The following is a 26,821-nucleotide window of genomic DNA, read 5'->3' as shown; positions in this document are numbered from 1 at the left end:
ACAGCTATGACAGGCAGAGGCAGAGGTCCGTGACCGGGTGTGCTGCACAGGCTGGTGTCTTGTGTGTGCGCCGGCGCTCTCGTGTGTTCCTTGACACAGATGGATGTGCTGTGGTACGCGGAGCTGCTCGCCGGCTGGGAGGTGTGTGCTGCAGCTCTCAATGGGCTCCGGCGTGGCTGCAGTGTGCCGTCCGCCTCTTGTCGCCTCTGCTGCTGTGGTCCTGTGATGCTGGGGGAGAGGTGGAGGGAAAGGATGTGGGGTGAAGCCTGCTTGGGCTTCAGCTCCTAGAATTAGGGGCACTGCTATCAGGAAGCAGCCTGCGGAGGATGTGTGTGCATGGTATTGTGTGTGTGGCTTGTACAAGCCATATCCAGGAACTGGACTGTGCAAGCCTGTGGGCCCTTGTCATGGCTTAAGCCCAGCTGGTAACCCAGAGCCATGCAGCTACTCACTTATCCTCCCTTCTTCTCCCTCAGATTCGGGTGGGATGGGGAGGAGAATGGAAGGAATGTAAACCCCACGGGTTGAGATAAGAACAGCCCAGTAACTAAGTATAATGTGAAACTACTACTAGCAGTAATGGTAATTATAAGGGAAATCACAAACAGAGAAAATATGAAACTAAAAAGGGAAGGGGAAAAAAAAACAATAAACAGCAGTGATTCACAATACAATTGCTCACCACCTGCTGACCAGTACCTAGCATGACCCGAGCAGTGATCTGGCCCTTCCAGGTGACCCTCCCCAGTTTCTATACTGGACATGGTGTGCTGTGGTATGGAATACTCTTTGGCTAGTTTGGGTCAGGTGTCCCGTCTCTGCTTCCTCCTGGCTTCTGGTGTCCCTGGCAGAGCATCAGAGTCTGAAAAGTCCTTGTTCAGAGTAAACATTACTGGGCAACAACTGAAACATCCGTGTGTTACCAGCGTTGTTCACAGATTGAAACCAAACCACAGCCCTGCACCAGCTACTGGAAGGAGAAAAAATAGCAGTCACAGCTGAACGCAGGAGAGCGCTGCATGTGCAGTGGCACCAGCTGATACCCACCATAGCCGTGTTTAGAAGAAAACCCTTTCTGTCCTCCAGGAAGCTCCCAGTCAGACTGGGAAGCGGCACGGCCCCATGGGGCATGTTTGGCTGTACCCGAAGGCTGGTTAGTGGTGTGGATCCAGGCTGCGGCAGCACCGGGTAACCTTCCCACAGCGGGAGGGTTATGTGCTGATAAAGCACACGGGCTTGCCTGGAAGTCAGGCTCGGAGGAAGCCCTCCTCCAGCATCGCTCCTTATCTCGGCAGCGCTGGCACAGGGCAGTGCTCCCAGCGTGCCCCGGCTCCCGCAGTGGACCAGAGCCAGCGTGGCTGTGTGTGTCTGTGGCTGTGTGTGTGTGTGTGTGCTGCAGGAGGCACTGAGCCTCTGTCACGGGCTCCCTGCTCCGTTTGGTGCCCTGCAGAGCGTGTGGCACGGCCCGAGGGCTGCGTCCAGGGCGCACGCAGCGGCACACGTGTGGATGCACAGGGCTGAGGCAGCGGTGGGGTGAGTCAGGCAGGAGGGTGTGAGCAGAGGCGATGAGTCAGCGGGAAGCAGAAGGCATGTGCTGGCCCAGGGATGGGCTGTAAGGGAGCCCAAGGGGCCTGGAGGGTGCTGGGTCTCCAAGCGATGGAGTAGGGGACGGAGGAGAGCTGTGGAAGCCGGAGGATGTAGTGTGTTGAAGCAGTGCCCGTGGCTTGGGAATGGGCTGGGATCTGACTCAGCCGTGTGCCAAACGTGTGCCTTGCCCACGTGGAATCAACCAGGTTGGAAAAGACTTTCAAGATCATTTTCAACTCGTTCCCTGGGACTGCTAAGACTAAACCGTGTCACCGAGGGCCTCATCTACACCATTTGTGAACACCTCCAGGGATAGTGACTCCAGCACTGCCCTGGACAGCCTGTTCCAATGCCTGAGCACCCACTTGGTAAAGAAATCATTCCTAATATCCCGTTTAAACCTCTCCTGGCTCAGCTTGAGGCCATTACCTCTTGTCCTATCACTTATTACTTGGGAGAAGAGACATCTCCAGCGATGGGTACGTTGCTGTCCTAGGGTGGGCTGGGGCATCCTTGATGCTGAGGCCTTCACAGGAGGGACCAAAGGAGCAGAAGGGAGCAGTGCAGTGACCAGGTATCCCAGCCACCGGTGCATGGGGTGGATCTTTGTCCCTGGACTGTTCAGTTTCCATTTAGCTCAGTTGATCTCTTCAGAGTTTGGCTGCTGATGGTCCTGCTTATCACTGCTGAGGACAGGTCACTGGTGGGCGTGATGGAGATACCACAGCACTGAAGCCAAAGCTCTCTGTATTTAGGACCAAACTTCTCAGAGCAGGTATTTGGGATATCCCAGCTCAGGATAACCTATGTTTGTTGCAGGTTTGCTATTGCTACTAACCAGGGCAAGGATCAAACACTCAAAAACCAGCCCCCACTGCTCTCAGTATTGAGGTGAGTCTTTATATCCAACATCCCCAAGGTGTGCAAGTGCCTGCTGCATGCAGGTACCTCCTATTTGCCCTGCTGGCACCCTTGGCTGGGCAGGATGGAGACTTAGAGGCTCCAGCAGCCTCCAGAGATGCTCTGCCATGTGGCTTCTGATGTACTGCAGCAGGCAGAGCCTGAGAGCAGTGGGTTCAAGCAGCCTGGGAAAGGGAAGGCAGCAAAGGGGGCTCTCACTGCTGCCAGTGGCTGTGGGTTTGGAGAGAAGCTGGAGCTGAGCTCTCCTGGGAATCGCCCAGGCACAGGATGAGCATTAATGGCACAGAAGGGAAATTGCAATTAGATATTAGGACAAATATTTCCCCAAAGGGCAGTTGGGCTCTGGAGCAGAGCCCAGAGAAAGGAGGCAGTGTCCACATTTGGAGACACTCAGCCCTTGGCAAAGGCAAACCTTAAGCAACCTGCTTGAGCTTGGCCCTGGGACCAAACCCCCTGATGTCCCTTCCCACCATTGTTATTCCCAAGTTCTGGAGTTCTTGGGGTGCTTGGTGATGTAACTTCTGATGTTGGACTCAGCAGTCCCTTCTCCTCGCTTGGTTCATCTCATCCATGTGGTATTAGCAGTGCCAGGAGATGGAGGCACTGCCTTAGCAGCACTGCCCAGCTCTTTGATTGAGAGAGAAAGTTTAGACGTACTATGAGTCTATTCAGGCAAGCATCGAGTAGGATGGAAATCAAATATCACCTGAAAGAAGGCAAGCTTTATTTTAAATTGCCTAAATAAAATCTGCACAATGAAAGCAAGGAATGAAAAATGTTCCAGTTATATCAAGCACAGGTATTCTTCTCTTCTTAGGACCAGAGCCTCTGGATCGCTTTGTAGTACATGCCCCTTTTCTTTGACTCTTCCTTTAGTTGAACTAATAAGCTCTCAAATCAAAGAGAGCTGCAGCACCCATCTCTCCGTTGTTCCCACCCTGTGTGAGCACAAAGAGCCAGTTGGCAGTGAAGCTCGGGGTGTAAACCACTCGCCCTGCTCTGCTGGCAGTGCAGAGCTGTGATCAGTACCGGGGTGCTGGTGCTGTTGGGATGCTGGGGAGGACTCTGGCCCCAGCCCTCCGGCTGGAGGGGCTGCAAGTTTATCTTCCCCTTGTCTGTCCTGGAGACAGTGGTGATTGCAGGGGCAGTCACCAGTAGCCTTTCTAAAAGCTCCAGCTGCCTGACCATCCTGAGCACATGGAGGTTGAGATGCGCCCAGAAGGGTGTCTGGAAAGAGTTATTTGCTCACGGTATTTTCTGTTTCTTTGCCAGCCTTTTATTCTCATGGCTGCTCTTTTCCTGATCCCGTCCTGCAAGGCTGGCTGCTGCAGCCTTGTCTTCAGGAAAAATCTTTGGTCAGCAGTTTATTGTGTCTCTGAGCTTTGACCCTGCTGCCTGATGTTGCAGAAGCCTGTGTCTGGTGTGTGAGTGCTCAAAAGGGGTTTAGTGTTCGCCCCATCCTGTGTGTGAGAGTAATAAACCAGAGCAAAGGGGGCTGTGTGTAGCCATGGTGCCTGGGTAGAGCTGACCTGCAGCAGTAGCTACGTCTGCCTCCCCATCTGTCAGAGGCTGGGACGATGTCCAGGCTCCCCAGATGCTTTTATGTGGGTTTTCAAGGTCTAGGACATTCCCATGAGCCTGTGTTAGTCTCCAAATCCCTTCGAAAGTTGTTCCTCTTAGCCTTTCCTTGGGTTTTCATTGATGCTGGGCCGCTGTCTTGCTCCAAGTCCTATGTGTTCTCCCTTCCTTGACAGTCCGCTCATTACCCTGTGATGCTCTTGGCAGTCTTGTGTCGCTTGGATATCCCTGTTACACCACCTGAACACATCAAGAGCAGCAGAGGCTGGTGGTCTGAACCGAGAAGCCCCTGGGGTCTGTTTGCCGCAGCAAAGGTGGAAACAGCAGCATCCCTTTGTGTCCAGGATGAGCTGATTCCCGACAGTCCATGGAGAGCTCTCAGGTGTCTCCCTAAGAAGACCGGGTTTCAGGGGACACCTCTGTCCCCAGCAGCATATCTGCCACCAAGGCTTAAGGTGTTTTGGACCCATCTGCTGTAGTTCAGCTGTTTTCTGATGTTTCTGAGCTTTGTGTGCTCCTGCAGATGCAGCACAGCAAAGCAGGGGCTGCACAGTGGCAGCACGCAGTGCTTCCATGGAGGCTTTCACCTCTTGCAGGCACCAGCATGGGGCTCATGTTCAGTGCATGGGGGTTGTCTGGGGATGCATCTGCCTTTGGAGCCTGTCCCTGTCTGCTATTGCTTCTGTGAAGACCCAGGATGCTGATATGCCGGTGCCCTGGTGCTCTGTATTCCCTGCAGGCTGCACGCACCAGATAGCCCTGAGGACACGTCCTCTCCAGCCTTCTCTTGACTTGAAGCACCCACTGAGCCTTTGCTTCCTCCATATCCATGAAGCATACAGTGCCAAGCGGGTTCCCCCTTCCGTCTGGAGGGCATCCCTAGCTGTGTGTGTTGCTCATTGGCAGCCATGGTGAACGCACTGGGCAGAGGGCTCTGCTGTTGGTGGGGACACTGCAGGTGGTTCAGGGCATGTGGACTGGGAGTTTTGCCAATTTCATGGGATGAAATAGGAGCCAAACTTTGTCTCCCAATGCCCTGTGTATGGATATGCCTACAGTCAGACATGCCAGTCCCTTCGACCCCCTCGTTCCCTTTCAAAGGGGCTTGTGCACTCATATATTTGCCTCCATTATGGGTAACAGTATGCTTACATGACAGCTGTGACATTCTTTTGCTAATGCCAGTAGGATGTTCCTCTCTCACCTTCAGTCCCATGGGAAGGAAAGACTTTCCATTTACAAGAGAAGGCACAGGGACTGAATTCATGCTGAAAATCCCCCTTCCCAGCAGCATCCCGCAGCTCTGTACGCTCAAAGATGGACAAAGCCTCAATCCCCGCCCAGCCCTTGTCACCATTCTGGCCTGTGCTTGAGCCTCTCTAAATTGCTGCTGGGAAAGGAAGAGTTGGGTGGATGAGCATGGCTCTGTGTGTGTGTGTGTGTGTGTGTGGTATCTCCTCCATCTGTGACACACAGATGTCTACCACAGGGAATGGAAAAGATGCTGAGTGTCCCCACAGCTGCAGCCTTATCTGCAGGCTGCAGCTTGGTAACACCAAGCCCGAGGCCTGATGCCTGTGGCCAGGCACCTCCCTTGGAGGGCTTTTATGGTAAAAGGAAGCGTATTGCAAGAGGGGTTGCGGTGGGGACAGGCGGTTCCCATGGGGCAGATGCTGCAAGCACAATCCTTGCTGCCCTCCCCACTGCAGGCACTTCACCTGCTCCTTCTTCCCATCCATGGCTTTGGAGTCTGTGCCCAGAGGTGACTGGGGAATGCAACATCCTTGGGACCTTCTCCACTGCTCTGCGGTGTCCTGGTGACCATTTTGGGAGGTATGGAAAGGTGACACTGCTGCGGGCTCTTCCAGATGGGCATCAGGGACTTGTTAGTGTGGTGTGTGCTAGGCGGATTGGGCTGGCAGAGCTGCCCGGGGATGGGATGGGAACAAATAGGAGGGTGCAAAGCCCAGTTGCCCTGTGAAGGATGTGGGGAAGGTGAAGTATTGTGCATCTGGGATTGGGCAGTGTGGATAGCTACAGGGTCAGGGTACAGAAAGAGTTATCTTGGTTAAGGAGGAAAGCTGGGGCTGTGGTTGGTTGTGGTGGTGACTGGAGAGGAGACAGCAGAGGTGGGAGCAAAAGGTGTCTCATCACTCGCTGATTGCTGTGCTGTCTTCTCTTGGCTCGCACAGCATCACCTTGGCTGTTGGAGCTCCCTGTCAGAGGCTGATACTTCTGTAACTGGCTCATAATGATGGAGAGCTGGCTGGGCTGTTAACACTTCGCACATAGTATGGCCTGGCACAGGGAGCTTATGGGAGGGGAGTTACCAGCAAGTGATTGCCTTTCCATTGGTGTTGAGTTAAACCAGTTAGTGTAGGGTTCACAGGGCTTCTGATTCAGACACCAACCCCAGGGCATCACTCCCCTGGGGAGATCAGATGAAAGGGACTGTTAATACTACATCACTCAGTGTGGTGGGGGTCTAGTCCTACTTAGACCTGGAGCGTGGCTCCCTCAGACAGATGTCCATATTGAACTCAGAAAATGATGTGCATTGGTGCCTTGGTTGTGTCCAGAGCCCCCAGGCATTGTGCAAGCACAGAGCAGAAGTGGTCCCTGCCCCTCTGCCAGGACCTGTTTGCCTTCTCACGTTCACCCTATGACTGGCTGCACAGGCACCTGGCTGTAATCACCGGCGATGGAAAACTTTCCATGGGTGGCAGTTGCCACCAAGGTCTGGAGCAAAGCAGCTGCTCTGTGCCCGCACCCAGTGCCCAAGGTCTGTGTCCCTCAGGACACTGCCCCTGGGGAGGGACGGGAGGACGGGAATGGAGCTGGCTGACACATCCCTGTCCCTGGGTGGCCGGGAGCTTACTTCACTCTGTGCATGTTCTTTGTTGCTCCGGGGTGATGCTGAGGCCACAGTACCACTTGCAAGGACCACGCCACTGGCGTCCATGGTTTTCCCTGGTGGCAAAGCCTTGCGGGCTCAGTGCTCCTTCCCCCGGGAGCAGTGGTGTCAGCAGCAGATACCCCGAGGGGCAAACACACAGCTTTCCATGAAGCAGAGCCAGCCTGGAGGAATGTGTGGCCAGCTGTTGTCCTGGGCCTGGCTTGTGTCCTCCAGCACTTCCCACCCGGCACTACCCAGGGGAGGGAAGCGGGGCTGGCCCACCCTCCGGGCTCCCTGCACAGGGCAAGCGGGTACCACCTCGGGCTGAATAGCCACAGTGGAGCCCAGCAGCATCCTGCTGCCTCTGCAGGGATCCTCTTGGGCAGCGGAGTTTTCCCCACCCCCAGCTCTGCCGCTGCCTCTTTGTTTTCTGGCAGAAGCCTCTGTGCCTTTTCATTGCCGTTGAGGCGGCAAGCAGGAGCCTCTCCGTGTGCAGTAAGTGCGCCTCGCCGGGAGCGTGATGCGGGCTGGCAGTCCTGCCGGGACCGGCATCTCCCTCGCAGGGCTCAGAGCCCACTAGGCATCTTCAGGGGTCTCCTTTCCAGGGGCTGTTCCTCCGGTCGAGCGAGGCTTCGTTCGAGGTCACCGCTTTCCTCCTCACAACCCCTCTCTTGCGCTGGCAGCGTTTCTGCACCTTGCCACAAGTGGAGTAAGTTGGGTGGGAAGGGGCCGGTGCCCAGCTCGGCTCTGCTGCGGTCCTCCCTCGCCCTTGCTCCCTGCTGAGGAGATACCTGAGATTAGAGCAGAGACAGGGGCTGCGGAGCCGGAGCCGGCGGTGGCTGAGGATTGCTTGTGCTGCGCCTGCCTCTCGGTGTGTTTGATCTCTCGACTTCCAGCGGGGACTGAATTCCTGTGCTGGATTCTGGGCTCGGCTCTTGTGAAAGGATCCAATTATTTCAGGGCTTTGAGCATCTCCATTTGCTGCCCATATTTGCGGCGCCCGGGTCTGTGCTGGCTGGAATTCCAAGTGATTAACGTGGGCTGTGACAGCCCTCCTAGGGGTGTTATCTTTGCTCACTGTCCCCCACCGCCCCTCTCTTCCTCTTCCAGCAGCCAGCGAGCGAGACAGGCAGGCAGAAACAAAGGTCTGTCCTCAACCTGGGCTATCCTCTCCGTGAGCGGCTGCTGAATGGGATTTCCCTGCCCTGCCTGCTGCAGGTTTCCTGGGCTCGAAGGCTGGAGGTGGGCAGCCGAGGGCTGTATCGCTTGAGGTTTGATCCTGCTCTGGTGCTGGGTGGGCAGGGGGCTGCTGCCTGCTTTGGAAGAGCTGCCCGATTGTCATGCTGCATTTTAAGCTGCTTTTCATTCTTTGTGGTTTCCTGGCAAGAGGGGCAGCGGTGCATGGAGGGGAGGCTTGGCTGGCGCGGAAGGCGGGTTGGACGTGGGGAAAAGCCATACACAGGTGTCTGTTCAATAGCAGGATCTGCCTGCAGACCCTGCGAGCCCCCGTTCCCAGCCGCGGGCTATTGTCAGCATCGCCGCCCGCACGTGGGGCACCGGGGCAAGGTGTGCGGAGCCGATCCGTGCCAAGACGTGAGGCATCAGATGGAGCAGGGGTGAGTCCCCAGCCCGGGAGCTCCGCTCCTGCTCCCCGAGCTCCCGGGAGAGGTTTCATTGTGTTATCCAGGCTCAACCAAGCGGAAGGGCTCAGTCCCTGCGGCACCTGAGCGTGGGGCTGGGAGGCATTAGCATTGCTGGGCAGACCTCAGCCCCTCAGGAGCCTGCGGCAGCCTGGAGACCAACCAAGGTACCCTGTGGAGAGGGCCCCCAGGGGCTTCTGCACCCCATGGGTGTCCCCTCCCGTGGGATGGGAGGAAGGGCAAAAGCAGGACCTCGCAACATGGGCATGGGTGCTGAGGGGCAGAGGGAGGTGTTGGGTCTGTCTCTGTAGAAGCTGTCTCTGGTGGTTTATAGGAGCTCACACTCCTGACATGGGCACTGCCTCTTGCCCCATCTTCGTCTTCCTCTCCATTGTCAGCACAGGAGCCAGCACTGAGCGAGGCTTTGTGGCTGCATGAATCTGGCACTGCAGGGGGCCTCCTGAGGACCCCCAAAGAGCAGCACTTGCGCTTGAGTGGGGCAGGGATGCTCCTTCCCTCTTCATCCTCCCTCCCTCTCTCAATCCCAGCAAGTGTGAGCTTCTTCCTCTCCAACCTGAATCGCAGACGTTGCCAGAGCCACGTCCATGTGGGTCACCTTTCCCTTCAGGCACAGTTTGTTCCTTGAGCATCTCTCTAACCAGCTTCTCTGCAGGATTACCACCTCTTCTAGGCATGGTGCTGGAGGTAGTCCCCAGTTTCATATGTCTGTGTCTCTCCTCGTGTTGATATACCTGGTCTCTCACGCTATGGTGAAACCCTTCTCTGGTGGCAGCATTGCTGCTAGTGCTGCTGTTCTTCAGGGTTGTGATAGAAACTTTCTGCCTGCTGGAACTTCTCAAGCTCTGCTCTTAGCCTGTGCCAGGAAGCTTCTGGGTTTGCACTTGCGCTGGTTAGATTTCCTTCCTTCTCCTTGGGTTCAGATAGAACCAGCAGAGCTGCGATTTATCCTCCAGACAGTCTGTTTCCAGCAGCTTCTATTGCCTCTTCTCTTGCCTTGTGCTCTGCTTGCACCAAGGGTGATTATTTGCCCTCTTATAATGACTGCCCCTCTCCTTCTTAGCTGTGTGATTCCTGCTGGGCTGGCACGGTATGGTGCAGCCCCTTGTGCCAGGTTAGCGCACTGCTGCCTAGTGCTAGCATCACCTGGTGACCAGTGTTGAGGTGTCAGCTGGGATGGATTTATAGTGCCTCAGCCCCTCCTCATGGACCCATTTTCCTGAAAGGCTTCTGCTGCTTGAGAGCAAAGGTCTGTGGCTGCAGAGGGACATGGGAGGGACAAAGAAAGAACGCAGGTGAAACTGCTTACTTGTCCCAGCAGAGACACGCACAGGAAGGATGTGGCTTTCTCCTGCTGCACTCTGCTGACTCTTGCTGCCAGTGCTGATGTTGCTTCCCAGTGGTTGACTGTGCCATGCAAATGCAGTACCAGTCTCTCCAAGGGATAGAGGAGGGAAGCAGGAGCCTTCCAGGCAGGCAGAGTACAGCCTGTTACCACCTTGGTATCTGCCCATTCAGGCACTCAGTTGCTTTTCTACCTGCCCTGGTGCAGGCCCCATGTAGGGTGCCATGAGCAGCCAATCTTTTACAAAGGGTTTTTGCTGAGGTTTCGGACCAGAGGTTTACGGTGTTGATTTCCCCTGCTGCAAGTGCTCCTCGGGAGCTGGTGTATTGTGTTTCTGTTGTGGTTGGTCACCAGCAGTGCCTTTCCCATCTGTCCTGGGTTCAGCCGTAACAGGTATTATTCTCCTTCCAGTAGCTGGTGCAGGGCTGAGTTTTGGTTTCAGCCTGGGAACAACGCTGATAACACCGATGTTTTCAGTTGTTCCTTGGTAACGTTTACCCCAATCAAGGACTTTTCAGTCTCTCATGCTCTGCCAGGGAGGAGGGGAAGCCAGGAGGGAGCAGAGACAGGACACCTGACCCCAGTTATCTGAAGGGGTATTCCATACCACAGCATGTCATGCACAGTATAGAAACTGGGGAGAGTCACTCAGAAGGCCCAGATCACTGCTCGGGTTGGACTGGGTATCAGTTGGTGGGTGGTGAGCGGTTGTATTGTGAATCGCTGCTGTTTATTGGGTTTTATCCTTTCCCCTTTTAGTTTTATATTCTCTCCCCTTGTTATTTCCCTTATCGTTATTAGTATTAGTAGTTTTACATTATACTTTAGTTACTGAACTGTTCTTATCTCAACCTGTCATGTTTACATTCTTTCAATTCTCTTTGCCATCCCACCCAAAGTGGGAGGGAGGAAAGGGGAGGATGCATAGTTCTGAGTTACCAGCTGGGTTTAAGCCATGACACCAGCAGTGCTGATTATGCCTTTTGGGCTGGCTGACTTTGAGCGTGCCTGTCTGATGATTACAAATCCTATTGGAAATGTAATGAAAGAACAGCCCATTTCCTGGGGCAGGCGAAGTCAGGCAGTGAGCACACTGAGTGACCCTGCTGAAGCTGTCTTCACACCTGCAGGATGATGGGATGCAGAACTGGAGCATGGTACCAGAAAGGGGCTGCACTTGGGTGATCGGTGCCTTTAAGCATCCCTTCACGGATTTTGATCATCTGCCTGGCCGTGCTGTTTCCAGCCTTGAGCAGTGCTTGGTGCTGGGGTGGGATGCCCAGGGGGACACACGGTGGCTTGGCTCTGGATGGCCGCTACAGTGAGCCCCACACTGAGGCTGCATGGGAAGGGAGGGCACAGTCCCCAGGATGGGCAGCATTTCCTCTTTCACATGGAGGTTCCTGGGCCATCAAAGCTCATGGGCTGCCCCTGTGACAGAGGGGCTGAGCATGGAGTGCCTGAGGACTTCTGCCTACCCTGAGAGTGTTGCACCACAACCTGCTGCCCGAGCTGACTCTCCTCCTTGCCTTCTTCCAGACATCAAAGCTGCGGTGCTGGTGGATTATGACTGCAGGGGAGCTGTGTTGAATCTGCAAATCTCTGTTGTGCATCAAGGACACATCTGAGCAGGTGAGTGCTGTGCACATGAAAGGACTTCTGTCTTTGTGCTGGGGAAGCTGGTGGGGGGCCATCATGGCTCAGGGCTGTCAGGCTCCTGGTTCCTGCCTTCCCTGCCAGGGATCTCAAACTGGAAGAAAACATTTGCAAAGCTCTTCTTGTTTGTAGGGCCAGAAGGCACCCTTTGATGTTGTGTGTGCAGGAGGCAGGAGGTGGACATGAGACCAGCAGCTAGCTGGAGGCCCAGAGGTTGCTGGTGATCTGCAGTGTCTTGGGGAGCAAGGCATGAACTGGTTGCTAGAGCAGGGATCTGTTCATATGCACAGTGTTTCATACAGGAAGGCATGAAAAAGGGATGTAGAACATGAGCCAGGTATGAGAGTTCACGGCTTAGCTGAAAGTATTTGTGGCTTAAATGGAAATCAAGGTGATAGCACTGCCTGAGATGGCCAAGATGTATGTGGCCTTTGGGTTTGGGATGTTGGAAGAGACTGAGCCTCAGTGCTGCCTTCTTTGTCCATGTGACCCTGCAAACAGGCATCACCCTCCTGCCCTTCTGGAAAGCATCTGAACCACCCCAGCCCTGCATCTCCTGCTTTCCTTCCCTCAGAGCCACTGTGGAAACCGAAGAGCTGGAGAGGACAGTGTGGCAGTTCAGAGGCACACCGTGATGGTGGGAGCCATTCCACGGCAGCCACGCCGCTTCTGGGGGGTGCCTGGCTGGCTGGTGTCTTCAGCTAATTGTGCCAACAGCCACCCCCTGCGGGACAGGGAAGTTAATCCGGAGCAACCTGGGGTTCTGCTGCAGAGAGGTGAGTGTGGGGCAGCCAGGACAGGCTGCACTGTGGCGTTACACGGAGGGGATATCTGGAGGTGATCTGGTCCCTCTGCTCAAGCAAGCGCACCCAGAGCCATTGCACAGGACCATGTCCAGACAGCTTTTGAATGTCTCATAGAATCACAGACTGGTTTGTGTTGGAAGGGACTTAAAGGTCATCCAGTTCCAGCCCACTGTCACAGGCAGGGATGCCTTCCACTAGAGCAGGTTGCTCCAATCCCCATCCAACCTGGCCTTGAACACGGCCAGGGATGGGGCAGTCACAGCTTCTCTGGGCAACCTGTGCCAGCGCCTCAGCACCCACACTCTTTCTAAGAAGTGAGGGTGGTGAAAAGAACTTCTTAAATTCCTAAGTTCTTATAAAAATTTTTTCCTAATGTCTCACCTCAATCTCCCCTCTGTCAGGTTAAAGCCATTCCCCTTTGTCCTGTCCCTACAGGCCCTTGTCCCAAGCCCCTCTCCAGGTTTCTTGTAGCCCCTTTAGGCACTGGAGCTGCTCTAAGGTCCCCCCTTCAGGAGCCTTCTCTTCTCCGGCTGACCCAGCCCAGCTCTCTCAGCCTGGCTCCAGAGCAGAGCTGCTCCAGCCCTTGCAGCATCTCCATGACCTCCTCTGGACTCGCTCCAACAGCTCCACATCCCTCTTGTCTTGTGAACCTAGAGCTGGAGTTCCCAAGGATGGAGATTCCACAGCCTCTCTAGGTAGCCTGTTGAGTGTTTGGTCACCCTCACAATAAAAAGAATGTTTCCTGATATTCAGACAGAACCTCCTGTGTTCCAGCACCTTCTGCCTCTGGTCCCATCGCTGGACATGACTAGAAAAAACCTGGCTCTATCTTCTTTGCACCCTCCCTTCAAGAATCTATATCCAGCCTGGCCTGCCACTTTCCCATCCCCATCGAGGCAGAGCCAAAATACCACGCACAGCCTGAACCAGATAGCCTTGACCCACTCAGAGAGCTGATTTCCCTGTTGCTCACCTGCCCCTAAGCCTTTGCTCCACAAGAGCAGGCAAAGCTGTGTGGACAAAGGGCAGAGCTGCCACGGGCAGTTTGTCAGTTTGTCTGGAGCTCCTTGGTCTGCAGTGATTTGTGCAGCATCTCCTCAGCTCCTGCAGCCATTTCAGTACTTAACATGCCAGAAAAACTCGTGGTCACGATCCTCACAGCTCTCAAACTGGGCTGAAAATCAGAAGTGAGGTGCTATGCCTCATGAGGGAGGTCAGACCCTCAGGGCAGGAGCCTATGGTGGGTTCTGCAGCCCCTGGTACCACCCAGATGCTGACTGAGGTGGTGGAGGGGCAGGAGATAACTGTGATGTTATGCCAGGTTCCTGTACTCTGTATACGGGGTACAGCCCTGCCTAGTTCAGCTCATGTGGCCAGGACAGGTCTTCTTGGTGAGCAGGGGGAGATCTTGTTGCTGTTGCCCAAAGGGGTGATTAGAGGCCAGAGCCCCTGGGACTGGTCTGACTTGCCTGACTCCTGCTCTCTGGAACAGTGCAAGCATGTCCCTGGCAGAGGGCAGGCTTCCTTCTCCCCACTTGTCCAGACTTGTCCCCCATAGTCTCCAGCCTCCTCTATGTGCCCAGGCTGGGGAGGAAGTGCTGATCCTGCAGATGGGTGACGCTGCAGGGCTCCCTGGAGAGCCACAGCAGCATGGTTCCTCTTCTCTTCCTGGCAGAGGAAGGTCTGAGTGAGGCTGTATGAGGACCTGTCTGTGCCACAGTAGGTCCCTCGTTACCAAAAGCCAAGATGAGCACAATATCCGAGGCTGACTCCCATCCTCCTGCTCTCTCTTTCCAGATGCTGTGCTGCAGTGTATCTCATAGTGGAGGGCTCACCCAGGCATCCTGAGTGAGGGGAGGTCCAACTCCCACCCCCTGTCCTCATACCCTGTCCTGTGGCACTTTACAGTCTCCTTTCTGCTACTGCATGGGCTGTTGTGACTCCGGCTCCGCTCGGAGTCCAGGCAAGTGAGGCTCCATGCGGCACATCCACGCGGAGACGTCCCTGCCCCCGGAGCACAGCGCAGACCCCAGCCTGTCCCAGCCCAATGGAGAGGCACCCTTGGAGGCTTCCTCGCAGCACTGCACCCACCGCAGCATCCTCATGGGGTACAACGAGACAGAGATCAAGCGCCAGAAGGTTTATCAGGTCTCCATCTTCTCGCATCTCTCCAGCTCCTCAGGGAGCGCAGAGCAGCGGGCAGGCAGCCGGACGGCTGTCAAAAGGGGATATCCCGAGCAGCGAACTACAGAGGGAGGGCGAGACCCCAAACGAACTCAATGGGGTGTTGGAGGGGTGGACGGCAAATGCGATGTGGACCCTGGGCAGGCTTCCCTGGATGATGATGATACCTTTGAGGACGGTCTGTTGGTGGAGGAGCTCTCCCTGTGCGGCTCTGCACAGCACTTCTCCCACAGCGGGCTGCGGGTAGTGGAGCACCGGTGTGAGAGCAGCCCTATCCACAGCCCCAAGGCCAGCAGAGAGGACAAGTTGCAGGACGTCTCCTCTTCCTCCTGGCCCCAGCACATTGCTTGCAGTACTTTGCACACAAGAGACAGTTGCCCTGTCTCTTCTGGGGATCAGCCCATAGACTATGGGCAGAATGGAGAGCGGGCAAGTGGCCACAGCTTGCTTCACCTTGATTTGCACAATATTGCACACACAGCACAGCTGGACTCTGGTGGGAAGGAAGAGAAGTTGGGGAGCAGTCCGGCACACAGCAGCAGGGCTAGTGGAGGAGAGGGATGGTCAGCAGTGCCCAATGGGTGCAAGGAGCCGGCAGCTCCACAGACAGTGCTCAGCCCTGAGCCCAGCAACCTGGGCTCCCTGGACAAGACACCCTGTGGGAGCAGCCAGCTCAGTGCCAGCAGCTGCCCGGCCAAGAGGAAGCTGCTGCCCGCTGGTGAGGTTGTGGCCGACTCCTGCTCCGAGGATGAGAGCCTGTCCCCACCAGTAAGGAAGAAGAGGGTCCTGCTGTGCCATCCTGTGCCCACAGCCTGCCGCAGCACTGATGCCAAGGGGGCTCCTTTCTGGAATCACCTGCTTCCCACGGCCAAGGTGAGCATCGCTCATGGGCGGGATGCAGGGAATGACCTGAGGACACCCAGAGCACTGTGGCACCATTCCCTGTGTGTCCCAGTGCTGCAGCACTGGTGTGAGCAGGGCAGCTCACACACACTCTGTAGGTTATCATCACCTTCTGACGCCTTGGAGTTGCTGCATCCTCTGCTTGCAACCAGCTGTTTAGCCTGGAGAACCTTGCTCGGGCAGGACATGACCCCCCCTTGACACATGGACACATGGCGTGGGGCCACACTCAGTATTGACAGCTTCGTGTTAAGCTATACTTACCAGAAGGCTTGGGAGGAGTGGCTGTCCTCTGTCTACGTGATGAGGGAGAAGGCAGAGGTGTGGGACGGCTTTGGTCCCTGGCCATGATATCCATCAGGACAAGGGTTTGGTGGCAGGGAGCGGGATTGGACATGCTCTGACCAAGGAGTGTGAGCCCCAGTGCTGTGTGCAGAGACACCACTGTCTTTCGTGTGGTTCTGGGATGCACGTGGCATACCCCCGTGGTGCCACCAGCTCTCAGAAACAGGGCAGACTCCAGAGGTTTGCAACCAGCCTGGCAGCCAAGGAGCTGCCTTTGATTCCTCCCTGCTTACCCACCCATCCTGACCAGCTTCTTGCCCTCACTGTGTGCTGCTGGCTGAGGCTGCAGCAGCCTTATGCCAGAGCTGGCACTCTCCTCTCTTTCCCTGGGGCATCCCACAGTGCTGGCACCCCTCGAGGGCCCAACAGCAGAGCTTCCCTGGCTTGGAGCTGGGATACGCCATCCATGGGACACAGCTCCATCCCTGACCATGTGCTCTTTGTGGTGCCCGTCCCCCAGCCCTGCTGCCTCCACCACTGCCCTCCAGCAACTTCCCTCAGTTTTCCTGCCTGGTCATGCCAGCCAGCGCCATCATTCCTTTGTGTTCTGCTGCCCTTTGTGTGGCTTCCAGAAGGGAAAACCCCTGAAAAGGGGATGTCTTTAAAAGGAGGCTGCAGTGTGGCTCTGGCCCCACACCCTAAAGCTGTAGGAGTCTGGGGTGGGCAGCACGACTCTCTGCCTGGTGGCACTACTTCGCATGAATCTCCAGGGGACAGGGCTGTTCGTGGGCTGGTCAGGGAGCTTCATTGTATGTGTTACCATTCCCTGGGAGGTACAAGGGGTGTCACTGCATGGCTCTTATGGGGGTGTCTTGTCAATGGGGCTGGTCCCAAGACCTGCTTTGTGAGGTAGGAGTTGTGTGATGCACCCTCAGCTTGGGTACCAACACCTTCATCCCCAGCAGAGCCACTCTGGGGTTTGGGCAGCCCCATGTCTCCACCAGACACCCCACCCCTGCGGAGGCCAGTGACAGCTCCCCATGGATGAGAGCCTGTCTCATCCTCCTGGAGCTATGAGGCAAGGCAAGGGTTGATGGCACCTCCCAGGGTCAGGCCCTGGTTGCTGCCCTAATGTGATTCTCACTTCTGTGCCCCCTCCAGAGCTCTGTGGGCTGTACTGCAGTCGGGAGGAGGCTGAAGAGCGAGCTGCGGCTCAAATCGTGAGTGTCCTGGCAGCCCTGTGGGATGGACATGGGGGCTCGGGATGCCCAGACACCCCAGCACCCTGCAGCCCCATGGGAGGTTCAGGCTATGGGGCGGTGGGGAGTTTCCTCTGCTCCTGAGGGGTAGGAAGGTGTGTTCAACCTCCACCAAAGAAAGGGACTGGGGATGTGGAGAAGGATCTCCAGGGACATGGGCAGCTCTCCAGTCCGACACAAATGTTCTCTCCTGTTTCAAAGGCGACATCTCCGGAGCAGCCTCCGGAGGGGCACCAGGTCCTCCTCAGCACCCTGGGCCACCACCACCATCAGCCATGCTCTGCTTGGCAACTTTGAGGTAACAGCACCCATCCAGGGGCTCCAGGCTGGGCTGGTGATGGGCATGAGAGGCTGAACCTGACCAGAGCCCTGGTGTGGGGCTGGGCTGAGTGTCCCCAAAGCCTTGTTGTGTTTTAAGCCCAGTGGCAACTGAGCACCATGCAGCCACTCGCTCACTTCTCACTCCCCTCTCCCTCGCAGGGTGGGATGGGGAGGAGGATTATAGGAAGGTAAAACCTGTGAGTTCAGATAAGAACAGTTTGATAATTGAAATAAAGTGAAATAAAGGGTACCTGGACCCTGCTGAGACAGCTGCTGCTCTTCCTGCTTCTCTGCGTGAGATGGATGGCTTTGTGTCAGAGGAAGCAGCCAGGGCGCCTTACAGGTAGTGTGGACACATGAGAGCAAGCAGAGTTGTGGTTGCAGCAGGGACAGGGGTGATCTCACCTGCAGCCTCGAGGCGAGGGGCAGGGCTGGTGTTTGAAGGTCCCTAACATCCCCTTCCTCTCTCAGGAGTCCATCCTGAAAGGGCGCTTTGCACCGTCAGGGAGGATCGAGGGGTTCACAGCAGAGATTGGCGCCAGCGGCTCCTACTGCCCCCAGCACGCCACGCTGCCCGTTGATGTCACCTACTTCGATGTCTCCGAACACAGCGCGCCTTCGCCTTTCCTGGTATGCACACGGGAGGGCTGGGACCACGGGGGAGGTGAGTGAGGGCTGTACCCGGGCACCATGCATCCTGGGGATGTGCCTCTCTGGATAGCGTGGCTCAAGCAACCCCCTGCCTGAGAAGATCGCCACTGTGCTGGGAGCGGTGCTTAACCCACGAGAGCAAAGAGGGAGAGAAGAGGGAACCCCTTGCAGTGTCATGGTTTAAACCCAGATGGTAACTCGGAATCATGCAGGCACTCACTTGCTCCCCCTTCTTCCCTCCCACCTCTGGGTGGAATGGGGAGGAGAATTGAAAGAATGTAAACCCCACGGGTTGAGATAAGAGCAGTCCAGTAACTAAGGTATAATGTAAAACTACTAGTACTACTAATGATTATGATAATAATAATGATAATAATAATAATAGAAGAAAATAACGAGGGGAGACAATATAAAACTGAAAGGGGAAAGGAAAAAACCCAATAAACACAAGTGATGCCCAATACAATTGCTCACCATCCACTGAACGATACCCAGCCCAACCCGAGCAGCGATCTGCCCTTTGGGTGACTCCCCCCAGTTTCTATACTGGGCATGATGAGCTGTGGTATGGAATACCCCTTTGGCTGCTTTGGGTTGGGTGTCTGTCTCTAGTGCCTCCTGGCTGCTTGCAGCACTGGCAGTGCATGAGAGACTGAAAAGTCCTCAATCAGAATAAACACTACTTGGCAACAACCAAAACATCCGTGTGTTATCAGTGGTGTTGTTCTCAGACTGAAGCCAAAACACAGCCCTACACCAGCTACTGGAAGGATAAAAAAACCCTGTTACAGCTAAAACTGGGACATGCAGGCATAGTAACAGGCAGGCTGCTGCCCAGCTGTGTCATGGCTGTTGCTTCTCCATAACCTCTGTATTGCTGCTTGTTCGTCCTCTGGTTTGAAGAGGGGCTGAGATGGGCATCCTTGCTGCCCTGTGCCAGGTGTTCCTAGCAAGGGGAGCTCTTAGCCCCATGCTGGGCTCCCAGTGAGGTTTCTCTCTCTCACACATGCTGTTCCTTTTGCCCCAGGGAGTGATTGACTTGGAGGCCTTGGGAAAGAAGGGTTACAGTGTCCCCAAAGCTGGAACCATCCAAGTGGTGAGTCCTTCCCTGGCCTCCTCCCTCCCCTCTCCTCTCCTCTCCTCTCTTCTCTTGTCTCTCCTCTCTCTTCTTCCCTCCTCTCTCTTCTCTTCTCCTCTCCTCTCCCCTCTCTTTTTCTCTCTCCTCTCTCCCCTCTCCTCTTCATGGCAGTGGGGAGGGCAATGGTTGGGCTCTGCTTCCCCCCCGGGTGGATATACTCCATCACATTGCTTGGCAGGGCAGCAGTCAGAAAGCTTGTGCAGAGGTGGTAGTCTGCCTACAAGAAATCTGGAGAGGGACTTTTTAGAGAGGAATGTTCTAGTAATAGCACAAGGGGAAATGGCTTTAAACTGACACAGGAGATTTAGGTTGGATATAAGGAAGAAATTCTTTCCTGTGAGGGTGCTAAGGCCTTGACACAGGTTGCCCAGAGAACCTGTGGCTGCCCCATCCCTGGCAGTGTTCAAGGCCAGGTTGGACACAGGGTCTTGGAGCAACCTGCTCTAGTGGAAGGTGTCCCTGCCCATGGCAGGGGTTGGAACTGGATGAGCTTTAAGCCCCTTCCAACCCAAACCATTCTGTGATTCTACGATATATGGTCACCTAGACGGTACAACCGAGGTGAGCATGGGGTCCCTGGTGTGCTGGCAGGGAGACAAGGTGATGGGAGATGCAGGGAAGAAGGAAGATGGTGAGGGGGGACAGGGTCTTCTGCAGTGGGGATGGAATGTGATGGTGTTGGGATCACAGGAGTGGAGGTGGGTGGAAAGGAATAATATGTGGGCTCAGGCTATGCCCTCTGGGGCTGGTGCAGGGCTCTCTGGACCCTTGGTGCTGGCCCCAGATACCCCATCCCTGCCCTATGGCTCCATCCCTATATCCTTCCCAATCTCACTCCCTACCCCTTTGCCCCCAGACCTTATTTAACCCCAACAAGACTGTGGTGAAGATGTTCTTGGTGACATACGACTTCCAGGACATGCCTGCCAACCACATGACCTTCCTACGCCACCGCATCTTCCTGGTGCCCGTGGGGGAGGAAGAAGGGGCCACCATGGCCCCCAGGGACCCATCAGGCTCCAGCCCACCGCGCAGGGTGCTATGCTACCTGATGCACCTGAGGTAGGTGCATGGAGGGATGTGTGCCCGCCCCACGGTCACCCCATGGCTCCTCACCCGTGTGTCCCTGTCTCCCCAAAGCCTGCAGCTCAAAGCAAGGGGGATGGCAGCCTGAGACCCTCCCCTGGACCTGGGGAGCAGCAGGGACCCTGCCCAAGGGTGTCTCTGTCCCTCTGAACACAACTGGAGCATGGTCACCTTGACCCAGGGGTTAAAGGAGGTGAGGGGATTGTGCCTCCCACCGAAGCTGTCCTGCTCGTGCCCGGTGTCCTGACATCCCTGTTCTTGTCTCCATGCAGGTTTCACAGCTCCAAGTCGGGGAAGATCTACCTTCATGACGACATACGGCTGCTTTTCTCCCGCAAGTCGATCGAGGTTGACTCGGGCATCCCCTATGAGCTGAAATCCTTCACGGAGATGCCGAGGAACCCCTGCTACTCACCCCGGGCCTGACCTTCTGCACCCTCCAGGGCCGCTGGGGAGCCTCCAGCCCAGCACTTCGGGCAGTGATGAGTGAAGGGCCAGCGAGCAAGCACTGCCTTGAAGGATCACCCGCCCCAAGTGCCGCTGTGCTTCCAAGCAGTGTGGACACCGTGCCCTGCAGCAGGGCTGGCGTTACCAACCAGGCTTGCGGAGCAGCCCTGGCATTCCAGGGACATGCCCAAGCCCTTCTGGCTGCGCTGCTCCCACCTTGGACACTTGTCTGTAGCTGTGGGGGGAGTGAAGAGTTGTGCTGGGGGGCTCCGGGTTAGGCTGCCCACGCTGGTACCGGGACTGGGAGCAGGAAGTGTGGAAGAGTTTGTATTTATTAGTATTTATTGTTGCTGGGAGCCCAGAGGAGGCTTGTGCTGAGGGTCGGAGGTGCTGTGCTTTCTCCCCCCCATCCTGTCGGTGACGGATGAGGCCCCCCGGCAGCGCAGGGCTTGGGGCAGGGATCATGAGGGTGACTGGGGACGGGGAGGGTGAATGGGGATGTGGATGCTGTGCAAGAGGGGGTGAGCTGCCAGCAGCCGGGTGCGACACTGCTGCGCTGGGGCTGTGTTAAACCCCTCCGAGGGGCTGAGATCTGCTGGGCACGGGAGGGAAGGAGCAGCCTGGGGAGGCGGGGGCCTGTCCCCTGACCCCTTTTAGACCAAGCCAGACCCCAAAGGGGCTGTGGCTGGCAGGGACGTGGTCATTGCTGTGGTCCGTGGGCAGAGAGACGTGCATGGGGGCCTGGGCTCTGCGGATGTGGGGTCTGGGATGAGGTGGAGATTGCCAAAGAACAGGGGCCTTGTACCTCTGCCCGATGCGTGGAAGGGACGTGGGGCAGCGCTGCGGGGCGGTCAGGAGCCCTGGGGAGTCCGGGGGAGAGGGGACATCAACCAGGAGCCGGGACGGACCTTCATGAGGGGGTTTGGGGATACACGGAGCATGGGGAGCCTCCCGTGTTTGATTCTAATTTAATAAACACCACTTCGGAAACCGACCCGGCTCCTGCCGGCGGAACCAGCGGCAGCGGCCGCCGCGGAGGCCCGGGCGCTGCACACGGAAGGGGCGGTGGCTCCCGGAGGCCTTCCGGGGCGGTGGGGCAGCGCGGCGGCACGGAGCGGAGCGGGGCGGAGGGGAAGGAGGGAGGGCGGCGGGAGCGATGCTGGCGAGGGCCGCGCTCCGGGCAGGGCCAGGCCTCGGGCTGCTGCAGGTGAGGCCGCGGGGGGGGTGCACAGGAGGTCTGGGGGTGAATGGGCACGGGGGGCAGCGGTGGGGTGGGATGTGGGGGGCCGGGAGGGCTGAGGGAGCACCCGTGGGGAAGCGGGCCCTGGAGCAGGGCAGGAGGTGGGGAGGGACAGGGGAGGTGGGGTGGGAGGATGGGTCTGGCCAGGGAGGCCGCATGGCAGCTCTCGAGTGCCTGAGGGGGGCTGGCTGCAAGGGTGCTGAGAGGGACTCTTCATCAGGGACTTTAGTGGTAGGACAAGGGGTGATGGGTTCAAACGGGAGAGTCGGGTTAAAGATAAGGAAGAAGTTCTTCATTGTGAAGGTGTTGAGGCGCTGGCACAGGGTGCCCAGAGAAGCTGTGGCTGCCCCATCCCTGGCAGTGTTCAAGGCCAGGCTGGACACAGGGGCTTGGAGCAAGCTGCTCTAGTGGAAGGTGTCCCTGCCTGTGGCGGGGGGTTGGAACTGGATGAGCTTTAAGGTCCCCTCCAACCCAAACCATTCTGTGATTCTAGAGTGTAGGGCCTGAATGGGGCAGAAGAGACCCACACACACCCTGGCTGTGTCAGGGAGGCATTATTCCTCCCCCAGAGTGGGGATGTGAGGGAAGGGGGGACGTGGAGAAAGCTCCAGCATGAGGGTGAGCCCCCATGCCTGTGGGGACAGCCCAGGAGCACTCATACTGGCTCTGGGGCCCGGTTCTGTTCCCTGTAGGGGCCGCCTGTGTTCCTCACACAGCACGGGTGGGCTTGCTGGGGGCATCAGAGCTGCCCTGGTGTATTAGGGCTATAAGCAGTGATTCCAGATGGGAGACCAGGGGTCGTGCAGGGCTCTGAGGTGCAGCCGGTCCCAATCCCTTTCTTTCTCCTTCCTGCAGCGCTCCCATCAGCTGAAGCGTGCAGCATGGCTGGCCCCAGCTCCACACCGCTTGAACTCCAGCTTGCCTATGAATATTGGGGTGCTATTTGTGCCGCAGCAAGAGGCTTGGGTGGTGGAGAGGATGGGCAAGTTCCACCGAATCCTTGAGCCTGTAAGGAGACACTCTTCTCCGCTTCTGGATTCTGCGGGTTCCTAAAGCTGTGCGAGGATTCAGGGGTTCCAAGCTTATTCTTTCAGATCTGTCTGTAGACTAATTTCCCTTGGTGGAGTATTGAAAGCACTGAGAAACCTAAGTTTTCCCCATGTGTAAAGCATGTTTGTTTTGCCTGCAGTATCTGCAGCTTGTAGCATACTTTGTTTGCACAGCTTTTTATGTGGGGGGGGGAAGAGAACAGATTAGAGTGCTCAGCCATCTAATCCCACGCTTTTCCCAGGGTTTGAACTTCCTCATCCCTCTGCTGGATCGGATTCGTTATGTGCAGAGTCTCAAAGAAATCGTCATTAATGTCCCAGAGCAGTCAGCTGTCACACTGGGTAAGGAACAGCTTCCGTGTCCTGCCCCTTTCCTGCTGCTGCATCTGGGGCAAGCAGAGGACTTTGTGGGGACAAGCGGAAATGGCCCAGGCTCCTGCACTCAGCCCTGTCCCTGGGTTGGCTATACTGCTGGTCCTGAGCAGTATAGCCAACTGCAGTATAGCAGGACCCAGGAGGTCCTGACAGCCCTCTTGGGGCTGCAGCTGCCTCTTCGTGCTGGATTGAATGTACTAAGGTAGCAGTCTGGTTTTTAGATGTTTTCCTGTCTTGCACCACAAAAACCCCTCTGTGTTTCTGAAAAAAAAAAAAGATTTCAAATCAAGTTAATGGGCAGCTCTGTTAAAATTCTAGTGTTACAGTTTTGTTGTGTCTTGTTTTTCCTCTGTTTCTATCTTTATGAACGTAATTAGGGCATGAAATGTTTTGCTCTGGAAACCTGAGACTTCTTGTTTATTAGAATAGTCAATATACAGTGTTTTCTGAGGCACGTCCTTTTTACAAAGCCTCTTAGACAAGGAGATCTGTTTTCGGCCAGTCCTTCTTCTGTGCCTTGCACCTTACACCAGGAAGGAAAGGGATGACACTGCCCAGCTCTGCTGATTCTGCTGAGGGAGGGGGACTTGCCATGTTCTGTCTTTGCTGCTGCAGTAAACAGGATGTGTTGTTCTCTCCTGGCAGATAATGTCACTCTCCAGATCGATGGCGTGCTCTATTTGCGGGTTATGGACCCCTACAAGGTATGGCCAAACTTGCAGCCTCTGAGCTATGCCCCACATGGTTTGTGTGTGATGTGCTGCTCAACTGGCTCCCTTCTTCCCTCAGCACACGCCTCACCCTCTGCCTCGCTTGCTGTGCCCCGTGAGGCGGGTGGGCTGAGCACCCAAATCCCTCCTGTGGCTCCAGACTCTGCTTCTCTTTGGCAGGAGTGTCTGTAGCAGGTTTCTTGTTTTCCCGTCCTGCCTTGTTCAGGGGTTTCCTTCTCAGCACTGCCATTTGACTCTGTTGTTTGCTCCTGCTCTCCAGGCCAGCTATGGGGTGGAAGATCCCGAGTACGCAGTGACCCAGCTGGCCCAGACTACCATGAGATCTGAACTTGGCAAACTTTCCCTCGACAGAGTCTTCCGGGTGAGCTGGGGAGGTAGATCACAAAGCAGCCTCTCCCTCAGCCCCAGGGCAGGCTGATGGGCTTAACAGCAAAACGCCCTTTGCTTAGAGGGCTTCTGGCTTCTGTTTCCAGTTGACCTATTAGTGAATCCTTTGAGATGGGTCCTGTTTCGGTTATTTTTTTCTGGCAGGAGCTATTTTTTACCCTGCCCTGGGTTAGTTGGAAAGGCTGATGGGGTGGCGTGTGCCCAGACCCAGCTGGTCCAGATGCGTTTCTCTTGAGACAGTGGCACTTTGGTCAAGCCCAGAATTAATGACCTGGGTCATGGCGGCTGCAACCCTCATGCTGTGTTTGCTGAGCAGGAACAGGAGCTGTTGGCATTCCTGCACAGTGTTTGCATCCATGTGTACACCAGTGTTTGTATCCCAGCAATTTCAGTTTGGGGCACTGCCCTCCTTAGGAAATGGAGACCCCTTCAAGAGATGTGGGAAGCATGTGACACTGCTTTATGCCTGCGGAGATGTTTTTTTTCTGGCTGTTTGTGGCCAGAGGGACGGTGTCTATTTCCCCCTTGATCTCTGTTTCATCCTAAGCACCTCTTCTTTGCTCTCTGCCGTTCCCTTTGTGCCTCCCAGGAGCGTGAGTCCCTCAATGCCAACATTGTGGATGCCATCAACCAGGCTTCAGACTGCTGGGGCATCCGGTGCCTGCGCTACGAGATCAAGGACATCCACGTACCCCCACGTGTGAAAGAATCTATGCAGATGCAGGTTTGGCTCCCTAGGAGAGTGGTCTGGAACAAGAGGGAAAAGTCTCTTGTCTTGCCCCATGGGTGGGATTTCTCCAGCATGGCCGTGGTGTCCAACCTGTGTTTGCAGGTGGAGGCAGAGCGACGGAAGCGGGCAACAGTGCTGGAGTCAGAGGGGACGAGGGAATCGGCTATCAATGTGGCTGAGGGGCAGAAGCAGGCCCAGATCCTGGCATCAGAAGCTGAGAAAGCTGAACAGATCAACAAAGCTGCTGGTAGCGCACCTAGGCTAGGATTTGGGGCTCCATAGCCATCTGCACTGAGGGGTGATGCTCCTGGGAAGAGACCGCATCACTGTTTGTGTGCCAGGCTTCCTCAGCCATGCTGATCCTTCCCTGCTGGGGCCTTCAAAGCTGTCTGTGGCTGTCCCACAGCCTGGAGCAGCGGGAGGTGTCTGGCAGGAACACAGCCATGCTGCTGTTGGGGAGGAGGAGGTTTTGCACGCGTGAAAGCCTTGATTTTCTCCTTGCAAGTACTTTGTGGCAGTTCTGATCTGTGTTCTGTTGTGGTTCATTGCAGGAGAAGCCAACGCCATGCTGGTCAAGGCCAGGGCAAAGGCAGAGGCTATTCAACTACTGGCAGCTGCTCTGGCACAGCAGGTGAGTGATGGCTCCTTGGGGCAGCCACCGCTTCGGTGCTGGGCAGGTAGAACCATGGCTGGTACCTGTCTTTCTCTTGGGCACTTCAAAAGCAGCAAGCAAGGGATGTGCTGTCCTGGGGACCATGATGAGCCAGGGGTGGGGGTCTGAGTGATCCCTTGGGGGTACATGACCCAGTGCTGAGCCCTGTCCCTCTGTCCACAGCATGGCAGTGCTGCCGCCTCTCTCTCAGTGGCAGAGCAATATGTGAATGCCTTCTCCAATCTTGCAAAAGACTCCAACACCCTCCTGCTGCCCTCCAACACTGGCGATGTCACCAACATGGTCGCACAGGTTAGTGTGGTTGGACGGACCTTGTCTCTTGCCTGATGGGATGTGAAAGGGGCAGCCCAGTGGGATCAGGTCCCCTCCTCTTTCATCTCCTCCATGGGGCTCTCATTCCCTCCAGGCCCTGGCCATCTACAGCACATTGACCAAGCAACAAACTGTGAAGACCCAGGATGAGGCACCTCCAGCCTGTGAAGAGCCCCAGCCTCCCACCACCGAGGTGCTCAAGGCAGAGCAGGCTGGCTCCAGCTAGCAGAGCCAGCAGCATCTCTCACCCTCGCTCGGGACGTGCTGGGATATGGCAGTTCTCTTCTGCTGTCTTCCCTGGTCAGGTGTTCTCTTTCCCTCAGTCCTTATTTTGTATTTGGATTTCAGTCATGGAATAAATGGTACCAGTGCTGCTGCAGTGCGTCCCTGGGAGCCTGACCCCACCATGTGCCAATGAAGAGGGGCTGTCGCTCCTAAACAGGCTCCTAACAGGAGCTTGCACAGACACACAATGATATACAGGAGGAGCTGGGCAACCCTGTCCCAAGGCAGAGAGGACTGATCCAGAATGGGCTGGATTGGAGAGGACGTTTAAAGCTCATCCAGTTCCAACCCCTGCCATAGGCAGGACACCTTCCACTA

At 56.1% G+C, this 26,821-nt stretch overlaps 2 protein-coding genes across 13 annotated transcripts in view; both read left to right on the top strand.

The window, feature by feature from the left end:
• ATOSB (atos homolog B) overlaps positions 1-21,042 on the top strand; it is a 39,120-nt gene extending 18,078 nt beyond the window's left edge. For 6 of the 12 annotated variants that reach the window (XM_062620404.1, XM_062620405.1, XM_062620412.1 and 3 more), the window contains 9 exons: positions 11,525-11,617; positions 12,143-12,417; positions 14,245-15,504; positions 16,981-17,039; positions 17,280-17,376; positions 17,871-18,029; positions 19,078-19,146; positions 20,045-20,250; positions 20,547-21,042. In XM_062620404.1, the coding sequence (XP_062476388.1) occupies positions 14,425-15,504; positions 16,981-17,039; positions 17,280-17,376; positions 17,871-18,029; positions 19,078-19,146; positions 20,045-20,250; positions 20,547-20,700 (1,824 nt within the window). In that variant the 5' untranslated portion in view covers positions 11,525-11,617; positions 12,143-12,417; positions 14,245-14,424 and the 3' untranslated portion in view covers positions 20,701-21,042. Of the gene's footprint in view, positions 1-5,505; positions 5,920-7,750; positions 8,790-11,524; positions 11,618-12,142; positions 12,418-14,244; positions 15,505-16,980; positions 17,040-17,279; positions 17,377-17,870; positions 18,030-19,077; positions 19,147-20,044; positions 20,251-20,546 lie in introns of those variants that run through there. The other 6 variants (XM_062620414.1, XM_062620413.1, XM_062620415.1 and 3 more) reach the window with 4 other exon arrangements.
• Positions 21,043-21,802: 760 nt separating this feature from the next.
• STOML2 (stomatin like 2) lies at positions 21,803-26,599 on the top strand. Its single transcript, XM_062620417.1, has 10 exons — positions 21,803-21,928; positions 22,817-22,969; positions 23,253-23,352; positions 24,031-24,089; positions 24,376-24,477; positions 25,093-25,227; positions 25,336-25,480; positions 25,785-25,864; positions 26,069-26,197; positions 26,313-26,599. Exons 1-10 carry the CDS (start codon positions 21,878-21,880, stop codon positions 26,442-26,444), a joined length of 1,086 nt encoding a protein of 361 aa, XP_062476401.1. The 5' UTR covers positions 21,803-21,877; the 3' UTR covers positions 26,445-26,599.
• The last annotated feature ends 222 nt before the right edge of the window (positions 26,600-26,821 follow it).

This window comes from Pezoporus occidentalis, unplaced genomic scaffold (assembly GCF_034315485.1).
Source record: "Pezoporus occidentalis ecotype Australia unplaced genomic scaffold, CSIRO_AGI_Poc_V1 ctg220, whole genome shotgun sequence".
Taxonomy (NCBI): Eukaryota; Metazoa; Chordata; class Aves; order Psittaciformes; family Psittacidae; genus Pezoporus; species Pezoporus occidentalis.
Note: the sequence above shows the minus strand (reverse complement) of the source record. Positions and strands in the feature narration are given on the sequence as shown.

Bases quoted from the DNA above. Each gene is read 5' to 3' on its own strand.
- STOML2 (XM_062620417.1), top strand. From the start codon at position 21,878: ATGCTGGCGAGGGCCGCGCTCCGGGCAGGGCCAGGCCTCGGGCTGCTG. The intron at 22,970-23,252 runs GTAAGGAGACAC...CGCTTTTCCCAG, and splicing joins TCCACCGAATCCTTGAGCCT to GGTTTGAACTTCCTCATCCC. The intron at 25,865-26,068 runs GTGAGTGATGGC...CTCTGTCCACAG, and splicing joins CAGCTGCTCTGGCACAGCAG to CATGGCAGTGCTGCCGCCTC.